General features: G+C 52.9%; 1 protein-coding gene across 11 annotated transcripts in view; it reads left to right on the top strand.

Annotated features, from left to right (window-relative positions):
- Positions 1-20,670, top strand: part of IKBKG (inhibitor of nuclear factor kappa B kinase regulatory subunit gamma) — a 52,290-nt gene that overhangs the window by 10,103 nt on the left and 21,517 nt on the right. For 5 of the 11 annotated variants that reach the window (XM_044936644.2, XM_044936646.2, XM_044936645.2 and 2 more), the window contains exons 3-10: positions 380-603; positions 5,733-5,851; positions 7,963-8,115; positions 8,923-9,019; positions 10,015-10,158; positions 10,419-10,561; positions 10,737-10,798; positions 11,042-14,433. In XM_044936644.2, coding sequence (XP_044792579.1) covers positions 380-603; positions 5,733-5,851; positions 7,963-8,115; positions 8,923-9,019; positions 10,015-10,158; positions 10,419-10,561; positions 10,737-10,798; positions 11,042-11,184 — 1,085 coding nt within the window. In that variant the 3' untranslated portion in view covers positions 11,185-14,433. Of the gene's footprint in view, positions 1-379; positions 604-5,732; positions 5,852-7,962; positions 8,116-8,922; positions 9,020-10,014; positions 10,159-10,418; positions 10,562-10,736; positions 10,799-11,041; positions 14,434-20,670 lie in introns of those variants that run through there. The other 6 variants (XM_044936651.2, XM_025276073.3, XM_044936649.2 and 3 more) reach the window with 5 other exon arrangements.

Here is a 20,670-nt window from a genome sequence, read left to right as displayed (position 1 = left end):
CCCAGGGGCCTGCTCTGACCCACGCAAAAGGCAGATGAGTTCCAGAGTCACTTACAAAGAACAAAGAAACTGACATTTGACATGGTTTTTTTTTTTTTTTTTTTTTTGCCACACTGTGCGGCTTGTGGGACCTCAGTTCCCTGACCAGGAATTGAACCCGGGCCAGGGCAGTGAAAGCACTGGGTCCCAACCACGAGGCCACTAGGGACTCCCTGACACGTGTTTTTAAGTGAAGCTCTCGTGGACACTGGGGGCATGTCATTTGTGCAGCTGACCTTGAAAGTGATTGGCAAAATGAGGGAGCATTGGGAAACCATCCCAGTTGGGGAGTCCTCGGGGTGGTGGGGGGGCCTTGGGCCCTGGGCTCATCTGGCCCCAGCCATCTCTGCAGACGCCATTCGCCAGAGCAACCAGATGCTGCGCGAGCGCTGTGAGGAGCTGCAGCGTTTCCAGGGCAACCAGAGGGAGGAGAAGGCCTTCCTCATGCAGAAGTTCCAGGAGGCCCGGGACTTGGTGGTGAGGCTGAGCCTAGAGAAGCGTGAACTGCGCCAGCAGAGGGAGCAGGCCCTGAAGGAGGTGGAGCGCCTGAAGACGTGCCAGCAGGTAAAGACCTGGCCGCCTGCCTGGGGACGCTGGGGTGGGGGGCTCCCGGAGTTGGGGAAAGCTGTTGTCCTCCCAGTTATGGCATTAGGGTGAGCCGCTGGCTGGGATACGGGTTGAAATCAGTAAAGATAAAGGAATGGAGGGCAAGTCCAGGAGAGATGGAGCCATGCATGACAGTGTGCCCTCTGGGGGCTTGTGGGGGGGTCATTCCTGGAGGCCTGGGGCGCCTGTATGGCTCCCCTTAGGTACTTGATTTCTGGGCCCCGGAGATCAAGCTGGTACATGTGGCCCAGGGTCCAGCCAGAAATCATGCTGCTGGCAGTGTAGACAGCCTGGCGGGGCCCTCGGGGAGTGTCTCAGGTTCCCGGGGCTGCTGTAACAGAGTACCACAAACAGGGTAGTTGGAAGCCACAGAAACGTGTGGTCTACCAGTCATGGAGGCCGGAGGTCTATGATCTAGGCGTGGACAGGGTTGGTTCTTTCTGAGGGCAGGATCTGGTCCAAGCCTGTCTCCTAGCCTCAGGTACTGTCTGGGAGGACTCAGTGTTCCGTGGTTTACAAACATACTGTCACGTGGCCTTCTCCCTGGGTGTCTGGGCATCTTTCCTCATCTTCTTATGAAGACACAAGTGTCAAAGAGCAGTTCAACTGGCCTTTAGGTAAAGGGGTAGGAACTGGTTTTGTTTGGTAACCACTGTCAGCAGGTGAAAGTGCCGGGCACCCTTCTGATTGGCACAGGGGTGCCGGTGATTTGAAGGGAGAGTGAGGTGGGGTCAGTGAGCAGGGTCTCCAGTGAAAACCCACAGTGGGTTGGTCAGGGTCAATGTGGTGAGGTCAGCAGCAACCGTCCCCAGGGTCAGTTCTTGGATGTTACGATTCCATGCTACTCAGATGGGTAGACTCAGGCCCTGTCCTTCCTGAGGATCCCATTTCAAAGGAATGACTTTCAGGTCCCCTAGAAAGCCTCTCCTGGGTTGTTGGAGGTACACAGACATCTCAAAGGGATAGAAAAGGCAATGGCACCCCACTCCAGTACTCTTGCCTGGAAAATCCCATGGACGGAGGAGCCTGGTAGGCTGCAGTCCATGGGGTCGCTAAGAGTCAGACACAACTGAGCGACTTCACTTTACTTTTCACTTTCATGCATTGGAGGAGGAAATGGCAACCCACTCCAGTGTTCTTGCCTGGAGAATCCCAGGGACAGTGGGGCCTGGTGGGCTGCCATCTATGGGGTCGCACAGAGTTGGACACAACTAAAGTGACTTCGCAGTAGCAGCAGGGGTTCACATGTGGGGAGCCTTCTTAGGAAAGACTTGGAGAAAGGGGGCGCTCAGTCAAATGTTGGCTGGAACAAACTGTACATTCTTTTGCCAGCCCTGTTTTCTCAGATGGGAACTGAAAAGGGAGCTGAGTCGGCCCAGGGTCGTGACCTTCGGCTGCAAGAAGTCACAGTAGAGCTTGCTCAATTGTCCGTCTTTTGTAGTTCTCAGGAGTCACTGGATCAGAGGCCCGCTCTCCTCCAGTATGACCTCATCTTCACACCACCACATCTGCAGTGACCGTGTCTCTAGGTCAGATGCCATTGACACGTACTGCAGGTTAGTTCAGTTTAGTTCAGTCACTCAGTTGTTTCCGACTCTATGCAACCGGGGGAGCCTGGTGGGCTGCCGTCTATGGGGTCGCACAGAATCGGACACAACTGAAGTGACTTAGCAGCAGCATGCAACCCCATGGACTGCAGCATGCCAGGCCTCCCTGTCCATTACCAACTCCCAGAGTTTACTCAAAACTCATGTCCATTGAGTCAGTGATGCCATCCAACCATCTCATCCTCTGTCATCCCCTCTCTTTCTGTCTTCAATCTTTCCCAGCATCAGGGTCTTTTCCAGTGAGTCAGCTCTTCGTATCAGGTGGCCAAAGGATTGGAGTTTCAGCTTCAACATCAGTCCTTGCAATGAACATTCAGGACTGATTTCCTTTAAGCTGGACTGGTTGGATCTCCTTGCAGTCCAAGGGACTCTCAAGAGTCTTCTCCAACATCTAGTTCAAAAGCATCAATTCTTCGGTGCTCAGGTTAGGCCTAACTGTGGGTTAGGCCGTGGCCATACCACTTTGGGGCCACCAGTAAAGCCACTACCACCCTGAACCATTGCAGAAGGGAGAAGGAGAAGGCTGCGGTTCTCAGAATGCCTGCAGAGCATCTGCCTGCCCTGTACTCACGGGATGGGATGCTGGCTTCACAGTAGCGATCAGAGCCACTGCCAAAGCCCTATTGCTAGCTGACAAGTCTGACAGTAGTGGGTATTGGAGAGGCCGTGGCTTCATGTTGCTGCTGGAAGCATCAATTGGTGACACTGCTTTGAAAAACCATCTGGCATTTTTTCTTCAAGTTGAAAGTTCAGGTCACCCTCACCTTGTCAGTTGTACCCCAGGTATATACATAAGAGAAACTCTTGCACATGGACAGCAGGTGATAGGGGTAAGATGTTAACCATGGAGAAACCATACTAAAACACATATTCCATAAAACTCGCCCTTTGAAAGTGTAGAATTAATTGTTTTTAGTATAGTCTTAGAGTTGGCCAACCATCTCTTTGCTTTATGTAGTTCCAAAACCGCAAGAAGAAACCCCAGGAAGAAATCGTGTCCCCATGAGCTGTCACTCCGCAGTCCCATCCCCCCAAGCCCCAGGTACCTGCACATCTCTTGTGAGTGGAATCCTGCAATGTGTGGCTCTTGTGTCTGGCTACTTTCTCTCAGCATCATGTTTTTGAGGTTCATCCATGCTGTAGTTTGTCCAGATACTTCATTTCACTTTATGGCTGGATGATATTCCAGTATAGAGAGAGACTACATTTTTTTTTAATCCAGTCTTCATTTGATGGACATCTGGGTCATTTCTACTCTGGCTGTTAGGAGTAATGCTGCTATGAACATTTCTGTGCCAACATGAGTTTTCATTTCTTTCAGGTAGATACCTAGGAGTTCACCCATTTTTTAGAACCAAATTCCAGACACTGTGACTTTTTCCATAAAAAGTTCCATGTGGATCTCTAAGAAATGACTTTGAAAGAAACATAACCACAACAGCACTGTCACACATAAAATAGTACCATTACCTGCTAAGTGTCATCAAATAGATTCTAAGATACATCTTGACAGGATTTCCTGATGGATCTGACGTGAGTTGTGAGAGGCAGATGGGACTCAAGAAGGACTTGAAGGTTTTGTCCTGCCAACTACAGCATGGGTTAGTCATCTACTGGTAACAAGGAAGGCCGTGAGTGGAACTGGCTTCTGGGTATGGTCAGGAGTATAGTTTTACTGAGGTTAGTTTTGAGAGGATGACTAGATATCCAAGTGGAGATATTCATCTAACAGGACAGGTGGTATGGGCTATTCGCACTCTTAGATGGGGAAGGTCTCACTGAGTTGCCACCGAGAAAGCCTGGAAGACAGGACATGAGCCATATGGATTTCTGGGGAAAGACTGTTTTAGAGGAGAGGAAAGTATGTGCAAAGGTCCTGAGGCAGAAGCATACCTGTAATGTTCAGGGAAGACTAAAGAGGCAAGCATAGCTGGGGCAGAATGGAGAGGGGCTGAGGAGGTAGTCATGGTGGGGACTAGTCCTGTGGGATTAGTAAGCCAGTGGAAGGATTCAGGCTTTGATCCTGAGTGTGACAGGAATCGGGGGAGGGGGCTGTGCTATGTGGATTCCTCTGGAGTGTGGGGGATATTATGGATTGTTATGTTACCCCCAAAAAATGTCCATATCCTGACCTCTAGTACCTCAGTAACCTAGTACCTTAGTTAAACATGAGGTCTTTGCAGATATAACCAAGTTAAGGTGAGGTCACAGTGGCTGAGGATGGGTTTAAATCCAATGACTGGTGTCCTTAGAAGAGAAACAGGCATACAGGGAAGATGGTCACGTGATGATGGAGGCAGAGATAGAGTGATGCAGCTACAGCTGGTGAATACCAAGGACCTCTGGCCACCCCCAGAAGCCAAGGCAGTGGCCTGGAGCTGATCCTTCCCCAAAGCCCTCAGAATGATCCAGCGCTGCTGACACCTTGCTCTTGGACTCCTGGCCTCTAGAAAGCAATCTGTTTCTGTTATCTTAACCACCTGCCAAATTTGTGGTCCTTTTGGGCAGCCCTGGGGAACTCCTACAGCCACAGGGGTGGAACTGGGAGCCTGGGCAAGCTTATTGTAGCTGCTTAGCAAGGGGCTCTCAGCGGGCTGGGCCCAGTGGTGGGCCGCAGTGTGGGCATTAATCCATAGGGTGTGACCATGGGCTTCGAGGTGGAGAAGTTAGGCAGTCAGATAGCTAAGTTGGGTTGCAAGAGACAAGTCTGTCCTGGAGGTAGGACTCTGGAAAGTCTTAGCCTGTGGAGGGTACTGAAGGCCTTGAGTCAGAGCAGGTCATCCTCACATGTGTATACATGGAGAGGGTCACGGGCCTGAGACCGCCCTTGAGAAGGAATGGTGGGCGGGGCTGGGTGCACACGTGTGAGTGCACGAGTGCACGTGTGCAGACCCCGAGGCCTGGCTGGGAGGTCTGCGTGGTGGTTGGTACTGAGGGGCGGGGAAAGCCGAGGACTGGGGCTTGACCCTGGGCTTGAGCAGGCCTCAGTCTCGGGACTGGAGTCTGGACAGCTTGATGAAGGGAGCTGGGCAAAGGGGAGTTGGGCCAACTCTTGCATCTTGTTGCTTGTGCAAGTCTTCTGGAAATGGTGTCAGTCCACATCACCTTCCAATGGCCTGGAGCCCGTGGAGCGGAGTGTGTATCTTTGTCACTCTGTTTGAGTCTTGCCTTCCTTGGCACTGAGTCTCAGAGGTGGAGAAGCTCCCATGTCCCTGCCTCTCCTTTTGCCCCATCTGCAGGGATGAGGAAGGCCTGGGATGGGGAGCTCATGGGACGGGATCTCTTTCCACCGCTTCAGTTGCCTGGATGAGGGGGAGACGCTTCCAGAGGTGGAGGTTAGGTGAGGGGGGCCGCTGAGGGCAGCCCTCAGGAAGTCTGTCACCGTGTTTCCAGGCTTCCCCGGGGACTTGAGGGTGCAAGGGGCAGGCAGCTGGCAAGAAACCACTGCTGACAGAAAGTGGCTCTTTTTTTTTCATGCAGCAGATGGCTGAGGACAAGGCCTCAGTGAAAGCCCAGGTAACGTCCTTGCTGGGGGAGCTGCAGGAGAGCCAGAGTCGCTTGGAGGCTGCCACTAAGGAGCGCCAGGCTTTGGAGAGCAGGTGAAGTGGCAGGGAGGGCAAGCCCAGCCCGAGGCCACTGCCAGGGCTCCTGAGGAGAACAGGACCCTTTGGGAGCCTCCAGAGATGTCCTCTGTGACAGGACACACAGGACTGGGGGTACTGGGCATCCAGGACCTGGGTCCCAGTGCACCTGTGGGCTCTCTGACCTTCTGCTGGAGTTTGGCTTCTTTACTGAGTGGGTGTTTCTGGGGTGGCATGGAAGGGCAAGCCCGTGGGCTGCAGGGAAGCCCTCGCAGCTGAGATTGATGACAAGGAACGGGCACACACCAGGACCCCCAAGGGCAGAAGACACAGGTCAGGGGTGAAGACCACCATGCCTTTGGTTCCCTCTCTCCCTCCCTTGAGGGGCCCCCAGCATGCTTCCTTCACAGGCAGCAACAGAGGCCCCCCCCTGGAGACCTAGGGAGCCCACTCGAGACTCAGTGCCATGAGTATTATTGAGGGCTGATGGCTTCCAGGCACGTGCCAAACTTCCCGACTCCCAGAGGAAAGCCAGTGTGCCCTGTAAACCACCCTGTGGTGCCAACAGCTGAGGCACAGAGACCACCCTTACCAGTAGAGAAAGTGTCTCATCAATGTCAAGGACTCGCAGCAGCCTACTGCCCGGGCACCATCCCTGGGCCAGTCTTGCATGCCAGCCCTTCTGAAGTCAGCATCCTTAGGTCCTCTGGCTACTCTCTTCTGCAGAGGGAGGTTCCTGCAAGTGAGGTTTTTGGGTCAAAGGGCACGGATGTTTCTGGGGTTCTCATGCTGCTCCACTGCAGATACCCCAGACTGATGGGTTCGGGCTACAGGGTGGCCCTAGCCCTTGCAGCACTGGAGGTGGTCAGGGTGCCCCGGGCGGTGTCTGGGATGCCTTCCTGAAGGAGGCTGGGGGAACAGGCAGGAGGTAAGCGTGTGTGAGTGTGCTGCCCTCTAGGAAATAGACGGCGAGGGGGGAGGCCACTCAAGGCTGAGCCTACAGGCTCTGGGATTGTTGCATCCTGCCATCTCCCCAGACATGCCTCTGTCACTCCGTATTGCGAAAAGGCACATGTAATTTTTAGGATACTCTGGTATCTTCTCTGCCTATGTTTTTTTCTGTGCACCTAAAAGAAGCTGCTGGAGTTGGGACACTGTCAGTGCAGTTCTGTAACTGCCTTTGGTCCTCTAACGACCCTGGAGGGCCGTTATTCTAGCAGTTATAGGCTCTTGGGCACCCTGCTTTCCTATCACCCCACCTCCACTCCTACCCCCTTGGCTGAGCACATACGTGCTGAGCTAGACAGCTCAGGGCAGGAGGCGTCTCCCATCAGGCCCCTGGCAGGTGGCAGTCCCATCTGATGATGGCAGTGACAGGGCTGGGTTTTGTCAGCTCACAGACAGAATCTGCGTCTGATAGACTGGCCCAGGCGTGGAGAGATGCTGGGACCAGAGCCGATCTCCAGCAGCCCCCCGCCATCACCCTGCAGTGGGGCTGAGGAAGCCTCGATCCAGCCGGTGGCCTGGCCGAAGCCTGGACCCAGAGTGCAGGGCGCTGTTTAGACGTAGGAGACCCGGGCTGGTGGGGGGTGCTGGGCCATCAGTGCTGTATACCCACAGGCAGGCAGGTAGGAGGCTCTTTGGGCAGGTGTGGAGCCTGCGTGGCCTCTGGAGCAGTGCCCCTTTCTGGCCCCCCCCCAATTTCTCACTTCTCCCTCCCCACCTTCTAGAAATTCTATCAAGGCTGGCTGTCTCTGCTTTCTTTCCTTGCAGTCCCTCCTGACCCGTCCACTAGATGGCCCTGGCCAGTGCACCCAGCACCCGCCTGTGATAACCTCATGGGCAGTTCCTGGGGCTCCTCTCCCCTGGGACCACCTCCTTTACCCCCAGAACATCCTTCCTGGATGGCTGTCCCCAGCCCAAACCCACCCCGAGCCGGATGCCCTACAGTCGTCCCTGTCTCCCCAGCCAGCGCCCACCCCAGGGTCACCTGGAGGCATCCCCCTTCGTCGCCCTGTGCCAGGACTGGTCCCCCGCCATGGTGTCCGTCTTGCACCATGTGGCAGGGGTGCTGGGCTGGCCGGTGCCCCCTCCCCCCAGGCCTGTCTGTGACCTCCACTTCCTCACAGGGCCCGGGTGGCCAGCGAAAAGGCCCGGCAGCTGGAGAGCGAGCGGGAGGCACTGGAACAGCGGCACAGCGTGCAGGTGGACCAGCTTGTTCTGCAGAACGAGAGCATGGAAGCTGCCCTGCGCATGGAACGCCAGGCCGCCTCGGAGGAGAAGTGAGTGGGATGTGGTGGGGGGGAGCCCAACACTGTCCCTGACTGTCGTTACACCCCAGCGAGGCGTCCTGGAGAGGGTGACATCCTTCACTCTCCTGTCCACATTCCAATTCCGCCCTCTGGCCCATACGTTCACAGCGTCCTGTTGAGAATCCTGCTTTGTCTTTGATGGGGTGTCTTTTGAGTCTTCTTTCATCTCAAACCGTCCTCCTGCTTTTCTGGATTCTTCATGAAGTTGACTTTTTTGAAGGGGACAGGACAGCTGTCTTTTAGTTTTATTTTTTGCACATAAAAATACATATTCTTGTGAAAAAGAACTATGTCTTCCAGAATAAGAAATACTTCGAGACTGACATTGTATTACATTTTTATAAATCTCATTCATTATTGTCTCTGGTTCACTAAAAATTGCTGGACTCTCCTGTCCGCTGCTGCTGTGGTCAGTCTGTTGTGACAGGTTTTTTATTTTTCTTTCTTTTTTGATGTGATATGTTTTGATTGAAGTTCTTTAGTTTTTGTTGTGATATGTTTTGATTGAAGTACATGAAGAAAAGCCAACCTCACAGAAATGTGTAGTTGGACCAAAGCTCTGCTTTGTGATACACATTGCTTTCTATACTGTTTTGAAAATGCGTGATTTAAGAAAAAGGATATGAACTAGGTAGCAAAGCTTGCCTCGGAGCTGGTGGCCTGCACGGCCCAGAGGCACCCCGGAAGCCACATTCTGGCCTTTGGCCTTGAGGGGAAGGAAGGGGGTGGAGTTGAACGCTGTGGCTGGATCAGGACAAGGTGGTTTCTTTTCCTCAGGCGGAAGCTGGCCCAGCTGCAGGTGGCCTATCACCAGCTCTTCCAAGAGTATGACAATCACATGAAGAGCAGCATGGTGAGCAGTGAGCGGAACCGAGTGAGTATGGGAGAGGTGTCCTCTGGGTGTTGGGGACTGACCTGCCCCTGGCTCCTCTCCCTGCAGTCCAGGAGCTGATCCTCCTCCTAGATCCTGGATATTGGAAGTCAAGGCCCTACCTTAATAGACTCACAGAGCTGGCTTTGGAGAGGGATACTCAATTCACCCTGGAGCTTGGTTAGGGCCCTGGAGTGATGGGTCAGGCCAGACGGTGGGGGGAGGTGGAGACGCTTGGGCTGTGTTGTTTGCTGCCCACGGTGGACGGAGTGGGGGGCCTCCAGATGCTCTGCCCCAAGTAGGATCACGCTTGTCTCCATGGTTGCTCCTGCCTGCCACGCGTCCCCTGGGAATGTTTCCATATCAGTCTTGAAGGTGGCTGGGAGCCCTGTGCTTATTGGTCATCATCAGACCTATCCTGAGTGTAGTTTCTAGTGATCACACTTCAAGGATATAGTTAAACAGAAACATACTTGGAAGAGACTTATAAGGATAAAGCCTGAAACTGGGTCACATGATGAAGAGCTAGTTACAAAACTGTGGCCCTTTGACCTCAAGAGGGAAGGCTGGGTGTTGTGTGTGTGCATGTGTGTGTGTGAGTGTGTCTCTGTGCGTGTGGTGGGGGTGGGGGCAGGAAAGGGGGTTGTGGGGCATCTGTGAGGTGGTGTCACGGGGGAACCTATGAGACTCGGCTTAGTGGGCACATAGTGGAGCACTAGGGCATGAGACTGGTCTGCATGGAGTGGGTGGCCCCTGTCCCTTGGAGGGTTGGATGAGGACTGTACAGCTCAGGATGGAATGTCAGCCTGGGCGAGGTTGTGCCAGGTGACCCCAGCGGTCCTCTCCGGCCTCCTCTGCCTTTCCCGTGCCTTGCACAATGCCCCGTCTTTGGTTCCTTTTGGTCCTCCTCCCCAGGAGCAGCGGCCGGCCCGGGGATGGCCCGGCCTCCATGGCTGGGCCAGATGGGGCTCCATCAGCTCCCTGTCCCCCACATATAGGGACTGCAGCTGGAGGATCTCAAGCAGCAGCTCCAGCAGGCTGAGGAGGCCCTGGTGGCCAAACAGGAAGTGATCGACAAGCTGAAGGAGGAGGCGGAACAGCACAAGATCGTGATGGAGACTGTCCCAGTGCTAAAAGCCCAGGTGAGGGCTCACCCCTGTGGCCGGCCTGCGGGGGTGCAGGCGGGGACGCAAGGGCTGGGACCTGCCATGTGTCGTGTGTCATTTGGCAGTGGCCTTTCAGAAAGCCTCCGAGCCCCTTGAGACGTTCCTCGAACTTGCATTGCCCTGGCGGGGACCGTCTTCATGCTGAGGGGCTCTGCTGTCCCCCCCACACTGTTCCCTGGGCCTGGCATGGAGTGGCTGATGGACAGTACGCGCTGCCCCTCTCTTGGTTTTGCCAGGCGGATATCTACAAGGCAGACTTCCAGGCCGAGAGGCAGGCCCGGGAGAAGCTGGCTGAGAAGAAGGAATTTCTACAAGAACAGCTGGAGCAGCTGCAGAGGGAATACAGCAGGCTCAAGACCAGCTGTCAGGAGTCAGCCAGGTGGGTGTCGGAGCACAGGCCCCACGGGCAGTGGCACTGGGTCCTGGGCCTGTCGGGTCAAGGGGGAGCTGGCCTCCCCCTCCCCACCTTGCACCCCATCCTTCCCCCAGCCTCGCTCATGCTGGAGACGTGACCCAGATGTATTGATTGGACGCTTTATTTTCTTTTCTCAAAGGATTGAAGACATGAGGAAGCGGCACGTTGAGGTCTCCCAGCCCCCCTTAGCCCCTGGCCCAGGTGAGCGAGCAGTGGGAGGAGGCATGATGGATCCCAATACTACGGGGGAAGAGGGAACTGGACGTGGCCCCCTCCTCCCCATCAGTACACCCCCACCCCAGGGGTGGGCCGAAAAGGGAGATGCTAGCCTTGGTGACTCAGGTGGTTGTAGCCCAGGTGTCGGTCCTTGCCTTGCCCCACAGTTGGTGCAGGGGGACACACACATGAAGCCCACCCCGACTGGTGCCTGATCTCTTTCCCCAGCTCATCACTCCTTTCACCTGAACCCGTCCAGCCAGAGGAGAAGCCCCCCTGATGAGCCGCCCAAGTTCTGCTGCCCCAAGTGTCAGTATCAGGCTCCTGACATAGACACCCTGCAGATACACGTCATGGAGTGCATCGAATAGGGCTGCAGGCCGCCAGGCAGCCCAGGACAGTGCTCTCTGCTGCTTTCCTCTCCTGTCTGCCTGGGCCTGAACTAGGGGCAGCTGACACAGAGTGGGCGCCCTCTCTGAACCCTGAGACCTAGCCGCAGGCCCCCATGCTTCCACACCCTTGTCCACGGGTTCCCATCTCTTAGGGCAACACAGAGCCCCAGCGAGGCCCACCACCGTGCTCTTTTGTTTTGTTCTGTCTGCCTGAGCTGCTTGGCTCTGGGGTTCACACTTTTTCCACCTGTGCTGGGAAGGTCACGAGCCACAGCTGGGGCTCCCAGACACCAGCTTCCGAGGCTGAGGTGGGCAGAGCCTTCCTCCCAGCCACCTGGCACAGCGCCCAGGGTGCAGGTCTTGTAAGCTGGGTGCTGTTCCTTGGCGGCTGCAGCACATTGGACTGATGCTGTCTGTTACTAATGGACATTGGGGTTGTCACTGTGGTACAAAATCTTTGTGCATCTCTCATACGTACCTTGGGTTGGATCCTTCGAAGTGGCACCATTGAGTATCCACCAGGGCTAGACAGCACTGAGGCCCCTACCCTGGTGTGCCTTCCTCCTCTCCCGACAGCTCTGCCACGGGTGATAGTGTCCAAGAGTGGCGGGGGTGGGGGAGGCTTGTGCCCATCCCACAAGGTGAGCTCCTCTCTGTTAAGAGTAAGCTTGACTTATCTCTTCAGAGCTTGAAGGGTCCTTTTCAGTTCTGGTATAAATGGCCTGCTTGGATTTTTTTACCTATTTTTCTATTGGGCAGTTAGTCTTTTATTCCTTGACTTACAAGAGCTCTTTGGTCATTAGGGGGATGGACTCTTTTCGTGTGTGATGTAACCCGTGGTTATCTCTTCCTCCTGACTTGGTACCGGTGTGTTTGCACTGGAGTTCTCTCGTTGTTTCGTTTATCCTGCACAGCTTCGGATTGTGTTGTCACCACCTCTTGGTCTGAGGAGGTGTGCATACCACAGGTACACTTGCCCTGTGCTGTCTGATGCTGCAATGCACCCTGGTCCTCCCCAGGAGCGCTGCCACCAAAGTCTGTGATGCTGTTCCCTATGCCAGCCCCAGATGCCCCAGCCTGGCCAACAGAAGCCACTTCACCATCTCTGGCAGAGTACCAACACCAGAGAACTCTCTTATAGTTTTGCAAGAATCTGGATATTTCCGACGATGTCAATGCTGTGGGCATCAACCCTGTAATTGTGGTTTCCTTCTCAGCACCCAGCATCCCTCTGTGCCCCGGGGGCTGCCTGGTTGGAAATGGGATGACACAGACCCCTGTCCCTGGGTTTTGTGCGGGACCCCTGCTATCTGGCAGTGCCAGGGTGGACTAGGATTGGGATATCAGTCTGGCTAGATGAAGGCCCAGCCAGCATCCTGTTCTGAAAACAAGCCTGGGCTGGGGGCTTTCTTGTCATCTGCAGGGGTAGACTGATCTACTTCCTGAAGCCCAGTGTTCAGTTGCAAATGGTCCTTCAGGAACATATTAAAGGCACAGATAGGTTCTCTGCTCATGGATGCTCTTTCAAACCGTATCCTGCAATTTTTCTACAAGAGTACTTGCCATTTTGGGGAATGTATTAGTTTCCTGTTGTTGCTGGAGCAGGTGACTTAGACCTGGAGCAGGTGACTTAGGAGGCCTAAGTCTGAAATCCAGGTGTGGGCAGGCTTTGTTCCTTCTAGAGGCCTCTCCCAGCTCTCAGTGGTCTTCAGTGTTCCTTGGCAGGTGGACGTGTCTCTCCAGCATCTGCCTCTGTCTCTACATGATCTCCTCCACTTTTTCTTCTCTTTCAAGGACACTTACTGGATTTGGAGCTCCCTCCCCCCCTTGCCCTGAGTCATCCAGGATGACCTCGTCTCCAGATGCTTGCTTTTATTGCATCTACAAAGACCCTTTTTCCAAGTAAGATCATAGTCACACGTTCTGGGGGTCAGGACGTGTGCATCTGTGTTGGTCACCGTTCAGCCCAGCACAGGGTCATCTTCTGGTGCCCACAGATGAGGGCAGATGCGTTTGAAGGCAGGCATCTCTGGGATTGGCAGCTCTGTCGGAGGGCTTGTTCCCTGGGGTGATGGTGACCGCTGTGCTCTGCAGAGGCAGGTAACAACTGTAGTGAGGAAAAATGGAGTTGGGAGTGGGGTAGGTGCTTGCAGGCTCGGGGACTGTTGAGCCTCAGACCCTTCATCTCCAGCTGGACACCGCTGCTGGGGCTGACGCACATGGCTAGGAAAAAGAAAGGGTGGCTCTGTTGGACCACTTGCATCCTGGGTGGTGGCTCCTGGCTGGGTAGGGATTCGTTTAGCGCTTCTAAGATGATGACACATATACACCAGAGTGCTTCTCTGACCAGCTCCCTCCTCTGAAAGGGGGCTGAAAGAAGGGGAGACCCCAGAGTGGTGCGAGGTGGACATTCTCTGCCCCCCACAACCCAGGAGCATTGCTGTGGCTCAGGCAGAGGCCCCCACCTAGGCAGCACAGTGGCTGTAGTGGGAGCTTCACACACGTTCCACCTCTGCCCCAAAGCAGCTGCTTTGGGGCTGTCTGGGGACTGGGCGCCGGCCAGGACCCACTGCTGTCTGGAACTTTCTCTTCCTGCATGCTGGGCACCCACCTCCCATGGGGCCGACAGGATGTGAGAGACTGAAGGTTTTCAGCCACCCTTCTGAAACAAGGGGGTGGATTCCTCCTGTGAGGGAAGCAGGTGGCCCCTGGACCCTCACAACTGTGGGTTTGGGTGGTGGAGATGGACAGATAGGACCTCCACGTTGGCATTGCCCATTGCTTCCACACACCCTGCTCCATTACCTGGTTAAGAAAATGCACGTTAAGAACAATCAAATAACCACAATACAAAAGCATTTCTTCCTCATTAATGACTAGAACAACATAGACTCAAACTAGACAAAAAGTGATGTCAAAATGGCAACAAACGCCAACTTCCAGTGCCCTGTTGACAAGGCGTGGGGACCCACTGCTATGGGGCTGGTCGAGTGGGATGGACAAGCACATAGGGAGTGTCCCAGCCTCCTTAAATCTGCAACTTCAGCACTGTCAGGGTGCTGGCTGCAGCAGCATCTGTAGCCACCAAAGGCCGTGGAGTAGGAGGCAGCACTTCTGGAGCCGTGGCTACCTCATCACCTGGAACCCACTCTGGAGCACGTGGGTGTGAAAAAGCCAACAGACACAGCGATATATGAAGTGTGACCCCAATAAAAGAGGGAGAACTGTTGTGCGTGCCCTGCTACCGTTTGGATGGCTGTGGTGGTAGGATTACCAGTGATTAAGTTTGCCTTATGTGTTTATGTATTTTCCGGATGCATATCATTTGCATGTATTACTTTGATAGAGAATGTATGTTACTGTGAACTTGGTCCGGGGTGGGGGCAGCCAAGAGATTTGCCTGCGAGTGGCTGGCAGCGGTACGAGGGCAGACTCCTTGTTTCTGAGCTGTGTGTGTATACTTTGGAAAGGGGGTGCTGCAAACAACAGAAACGTATTGTTTCCCAGTCATGGAGGCCGGAAGTCCACAATCCAGGACTGGGCAGGATCAGTTTCTCCTGATGGCTGTGAGAGAGGGTGTGTTCCAGGCCTCTCTCCTGGGATGGGAGAGGCCGTCTGCGCCCTGTGTCTTCACGTCATCTTTCCTCTGTGCGTGTCTGCATCTCCAAGTGTCCCCTTTTATAAGGACACAGTCCCATTGGATTTGTCTTCTTGGAGGGGACACATTTCCACCCATAATGTGGGATGCCTAACAGTTTTTTCCAAAAACGTCTTATTTATTTCTTTTCAGCTCTGCTGGGTCTTTGTTGTTCCGAGGGCTTCCTCTAGTTGTGGTGCGCCAGCTTCTCCCTGCAGTGTCTTCTCTTGTTGCAGAGCCTGGGCTCTAGGTGTGCAGGCTCAGTAGTTGCTCCTTGGCATGTGGGGTCTTCCTGGCCCAGGGCTTGAACCCACATTCCCCGCACTGGCAGGCGGATTCTTACCCACTGGACCACCAGAGAAGTCCCCAGCTCTGTTTTATAGGAGGCTGAAGAGAGCATTTAGGTGACAGCATATAGGAGTCTGCTGTTAGAAAACAGCTGCTGCTCCACCTCCGTGGTGAATTGGAGGCCTTCCGTGGTCCGCTGCCTGCTGATGGGTCAGAAAGGGGACAGGGCTGAGTGTCTTCCTTGGCCACAGAAGGACATCATTGGAAGGGCCAGGCCTGACACATCCCTCGGCAGGCTTTGCCGAGGTGCAGAGAGCAGCAGTGGCTCCTTGGAGAGGAGCTGGAGCCCGGCAGTGTGTTCCCTAGGCCTGTCTGCGGTGTGAGGCTTGCACTGGTGACTTTACCTTTCTGAGTCTCAGGCTCCTCATCCATAAAATGGGACCATCCAAGGTTTGACTTTGATTTCAGTCACTGCTGAGAGCAGGCTGTTGTTTGCATGCTGTTCCGCTGGGGTGGATGGAGAATCAGAGGAAGGGAAATAGGACTGCAGCAGCCGCATTTTGCAGGCCGGTGATGTGCAGTGTGGCTGCTTCATGGTTTCTGCAACCTCTGCCCTGACATAGCCAAGTGTCTCCTTCCTTCGTGGTGGTGAAGCTGTGGCAAGGGGGGTGCTTGAACAGCCTTGGCCAGGGCAGGGCTGGAACTGGAGTCAAGATAGAAACCACAAGACTCCAAAACAGACATTTCAACTTAGGGTCAAACTGCACCCTACACTGTGTGTGTGGGGGGGTGGTCCCCCAAATCCAGGTGGGTACAATTTGGAGCACATTACCATTGCATCCATGAGGTGGGCCAGGTGGCCCTGCTGTAGCTGATGGGACTCAGTTGCAGTCTATCTGCATTTGTTTCGCTTTTGGCGAACCATCACGAGCCTTCGCTGCATTTCTTCATTTCTTTGTAAAGACTTTCTTTAGCCCCATCGAGGTTACCGTTGTGTGGATACTCAGAAATGGCATGAGAAAATGTGCTGACCACACACTGACCTGTGATGGGACCTTCCCTGCTGACTCTGAGAGCAGTTAAGTGCAACCAACTGAACATACAGCAAGAAGCAAAAGTGATTTCCTGAGTCTAGTGGCATTGTGGGGCTGCCATAAGCATCATAAACAGTGCTCTATGGCAGAGGTGCCTGTGTTCTCGGTTGCATTAACTGCTCTGCTAAGCACAGGGGTGGCCACCCCTGGCTTTTGTGCTTGTGTTACCCAGTCATTGGTGAGCACTGACTTCCTAACAGTTGCACTTCTCTGAGCACATCCCCAGGGACTGCATTGGGTGCTCAAAACAAAATACACACACACACACACTGACTGCTAACTAACTAACTGCTTGTTAATCCTTGCAACTTCAAAGATAATGTGACTCACTCTTTAAACCTAAGAACACATAATTCCAAGCTACAAATTATGTTTTTAAAAGCAGATTGTTGAAAGTTTATTTTCAAAGGTGTTCTCCAAACACTTTAATGATGCAGGTGTTTTTTTTTTCTTGCAGTGAAATACACATAAGATTTACCATTTTAACCATTTTAAGTGCACAGTTTAGTGGCAAGAAGCATATTCACATGGTTGGGCAACCATCCCACCATCCATTCTCAGAACCTTTTCATCTTCCCTAATGGAAACCTTATCCCCATTAGATACTAACTCCATATCTCTACCTGCCCAGTCCTCATCTGTCTCATGTCAGCAGCATTAGGATATGCAGTTGTGGAGCAACTCAGCCGGCCTTTAGGTAAAGGGGTAGGAACTGGTTTTGTTTGGTCAGCAGGCGAGGGTGCCAGGCACCCTTCTGATTGGCACAGGGGTGCCGGTGATTTGAAGGGAGAGTGAGGTGGGGTCAGCGAGCAGGGTCTCCAGTGAAAACCCACAGCGGGTTGGTCAGGGTCAATGTGGTGAGGTCAGCAGTGTCCGTCCCTGGGGTCAGTTCTTGGATGTTATGATTCCATCCTACTCAGAGATGGGTAGACTCAGGCCCTGTCCTTCCTGAGGATCCCATTTCAAAGGAATGACTCTCAAGTCCCCTAGAAAGCCTCTCCTGGGTTGTTGGAGGTACATGGACATCTCAAAGGGACAGAGCAGGGGTTCACATGTGGGGAGCCTTCTTAGGAAAGACTTGGAGAAAGGGGGGGTGCTCAGTCAAATGTTGGCTGGAACAAACTACATTCTCTTGCTAGCCCTGTTTTCTCAGATGGGGACTCAAAAGGGAGCTGGGTCGGCCCAGGGTCCTGACCTTAGGCTGCAAGAAGTCAGCCATGGTTGGCCATTCCTGAGTACCAGAGGTTGACTGGCATGTTCTTACCAAGAGTCAATGTCACCCTCTTCCCCTTCCTTGACTGTATCTTTAGGCTTTTGCCCCTGTTGCCCCCCTCCCCCCCAGCCCTCCGCATAGCAGGGGATGCCCTTTCCCAAATCTTTGCATGGCTGGTTTCTTTTTGTTGTTCAGCTTGCAGTTGAAACATTACCTTCATCTAAAGTCTCCATCCTAAATCCATTGCCCTGTTGGAGTCTCCAATCTTTTCTGGTTTGTTTTCCATCTCTGTCCACTATAGGGTGGAACCCCTGGACCAGCGCGAGGATAGGCAATGAGTTTGCTGAGAAGCCCCGTGTGCACTCATCGCAGGTCAGAAGAGAACAGGGGACTGTCTGCCTTAGTCTCTCGATGCAGGTGCCCCTGCTCTGTCCTTTCTTTAGAGGAGAACTCCCCCCCCCCCCACAGAGAGGGGTGTGCGTGTCAGTGGCGGGGTGCAGGCACAGCCGATACTATCGCATCCTGGGTGGAGCAGAGCACAGGGCATGTGGTAGGTCTGGTGCGTCTGGAAGCGGGGAGACCCAGGGATGGAGCTGTTCTGTGAATTCTGCAGGTTCCATTGCGTCTGAGTGTTGTGGGTCTGGGCCGAGGTGGGGATTGATCTCTCAGAATCACTTAGATGTCTGCAGTACCAGAATGAGGATTCAGTCAGCATCCAGGAGTGTGACAGAACAAGCCTGGGCTTCTCTAAGTGTGGGCAGTAGTAGTCAAAATTTTCTGTTGAAAATAACTACAAATGACAGATGAAATTTTCTTCAAATCTGGTAAAGCAGTTTAGAACCAACAAGAGAGTGAAAGCTGAGAGGAAATGGGAGTCTGAGAAGGAGGCCACTGAGGCTACTGTGCCCCAAGGATGCTGGTTCTGGAACTGAACACAAGGGAGGCCGAAAGTCAACCCAACTCACCCCAGCGCTGGGGCTGCAGGGAGTGTTGATGAGGTGCTCACAGACACAGGATACCAAAGCATAAATTTGGGGTTGTAGGCCTGGCTCTGTGCTGTTTGGGTTTGAGTAGCTGGGGTGCTTTGGGGACTTCAAGGCCTAAATTTGGTTCCAAGTGTTCCTGGGCTGATAGCACCCATGTGACTTTCTCAGGGCTGCTGTAACACATGACCACAAACTGGACGGCTTAACAAAGATTTATTCTCTTTCTGAAATCCAGTTGGGAGCAGGGGCACCTCATGCTTCAGACTCTGAGGGCAATCCTGTTCCACACCTTGCTCCCAGCCTCACATTGGTGGCCTGTGGTCCTTGGTGTTCTTTGACTCTTAGACGTGTCACTTCAGTCTCTGCCTCGTTTTTATATGGCCTTCTCCCTGTGTGTCTCTATGTCTCACTTTCTTTTCTTATAAGGGCACCAGTCATTGGATTAGGGCCACCCCAAGCCTGTATGACTACATCTTAACTTGATTACATCTAAAGAGACCCCATTTCCAAATACGGTCACATTTACAGGCAGTGGAGCTTAGGTCTTAAACATCTTTTTGGGGGACACTATGGCTTGTCAGGTTGGGCTGCTATCACAGACTAGCACGGTCTACTATAGACAGGCTGGAAGTCCAAGGTCATGGTACCAGTGGATCTCGTGTCTGGAGATGGCCTACTTGTGCTTCATAAGCAGCCACCTTCTTGTGTCCTCACATGACAGAACGGGTGAGCGAGCTCTTTGGGGTCTCTTTTATCAGGGCACTAATCCCATTCATGAGGGCTCTACTCTCATGACCCAGATCATCTCCCAAAGGCCCCACCTCCAAAGTCCGTAATTTTTCAGGTCAGGATTTCAACACATGAATTTTGAGGGGACACAAACATTCAGTCTGCGGCACAATCCATCCCATAATAGTACCATTAAATGCCTAGCAAAAGGAGGCGCCAAAGAATCCCCACAAAAAAAGTGTGTTTTTTTTGGACAGTGAACAGTATACAGTTAAACCACCAAGCACTCAATGCCACAAGGCACCCTGAACAGGACAGGTTGCATGAGACATCCCAGGGAACAGAAATACAAGCAGAAATACACAAATGGGACCTATTCAAACAGGAAATTTTCCACAGTGAATGAAACTATTGATAAAAACAAAAAGGCCACCTACTGAATGGGAGAAAATATTTGCAAATGACATGTTTTTTTAAATTTATATTGGAGTATCATTGATTTGGCCTTTTTTTACAGTTCATGAGGTTCTCACAGCAAGCATACTGGGGTGGTTTGCCATTCCCTCCTCTGGTGGATCACGTTTTGTCAGAACTCTTCTGCTACGGCCCATCTGTCTTGGGTGGCTCTGCATATCATGGCTCATAGCTTCATTGAGTTATGCAAGCCCCTTCGCCACAACAAGGCTATGATGCATGAAAGGGGCTGAATCATCTCCCATGCTAGTAAGGTCATGCTTAAAATCTTGCATGCTAGGCTTCAGCATTATGCGAACCAAGAGCTTCCAGATGTCCACAAGAAAGAAAGTGAAAGTGAAGTCTCTCAGTCATATCCAACTCTTTGTGACTCCATGGACTGTAGCCTATCACACTCCTCCATCCATGGGATTTTCCAGGCAAGAGTACTAGAGTGGGTTTCCATTTCCTTCTCCAGAGGATCTTCTTGACCCAGGGATCAAACCCAGATCTCCTGCATTGTAGGCAGATGCTTTACCGTCTGAGCCACCAGGGAAGTCCATTTTAGAAAAGGAAGAGGAACTAGAGGTCAAATTGTCAACATTCGCTGGCTTATAGAGAAAGCAAGGTAGTTTCAGAAAAACATCTACCTCTCTTTCTTCGACTGTGCTAAGTAAGGCCTTTGACTATGTGGATCATGACAAACTGTGGAAAGCTCTTACAGAGATGGGAATGCCAGACCATCGTGCCTGTCTCCTGAGAAACCTGTATGCGGGTCAAAAAGCAACAGTTAGAACCCTGTTTGGAACAACTGATTGGTTCAAGATTGAGAAAGGAAAACTACAGGGCTGTCTGCTTACTCTAAATGCTGTCTGTTTGATCTATATGGTGAGCACATCATGAAATGCCAAGCTGGATGAGTTACAAGCTGAAATCAAGATAAGCAGGAGAAACATCAACAACCTCAGATACGCGGATGATACCACTCTAACGGTAGAAAGCAAAGAGGAACTAAAGAGCCTTTTGATGAGGGTGAAGGAGGATAATGAAAAAGCTGGCTTAAGA

Source organism: Bubalus bubalis, chromosome X (genome assembly GCF_019923935.1).
Source record: "Bubalus bubalis isolate 160015118507 breed Murrah chromosome X, NDDB_SH_1, whole genome shotgun sequence".
In the NCBI taxonomy this organism is placed as follows: domain Eukaryota; kingdom Metazoa; phylum Chordata; class Mammalia; order Artiodactyla; family Bovidae; genus Bubalus; species Bubalus bubalis.
Note: the sequence above shows the minus strand (reverse complement) of the source record. Positions and strands in the feature narration are given on the sequence as shown.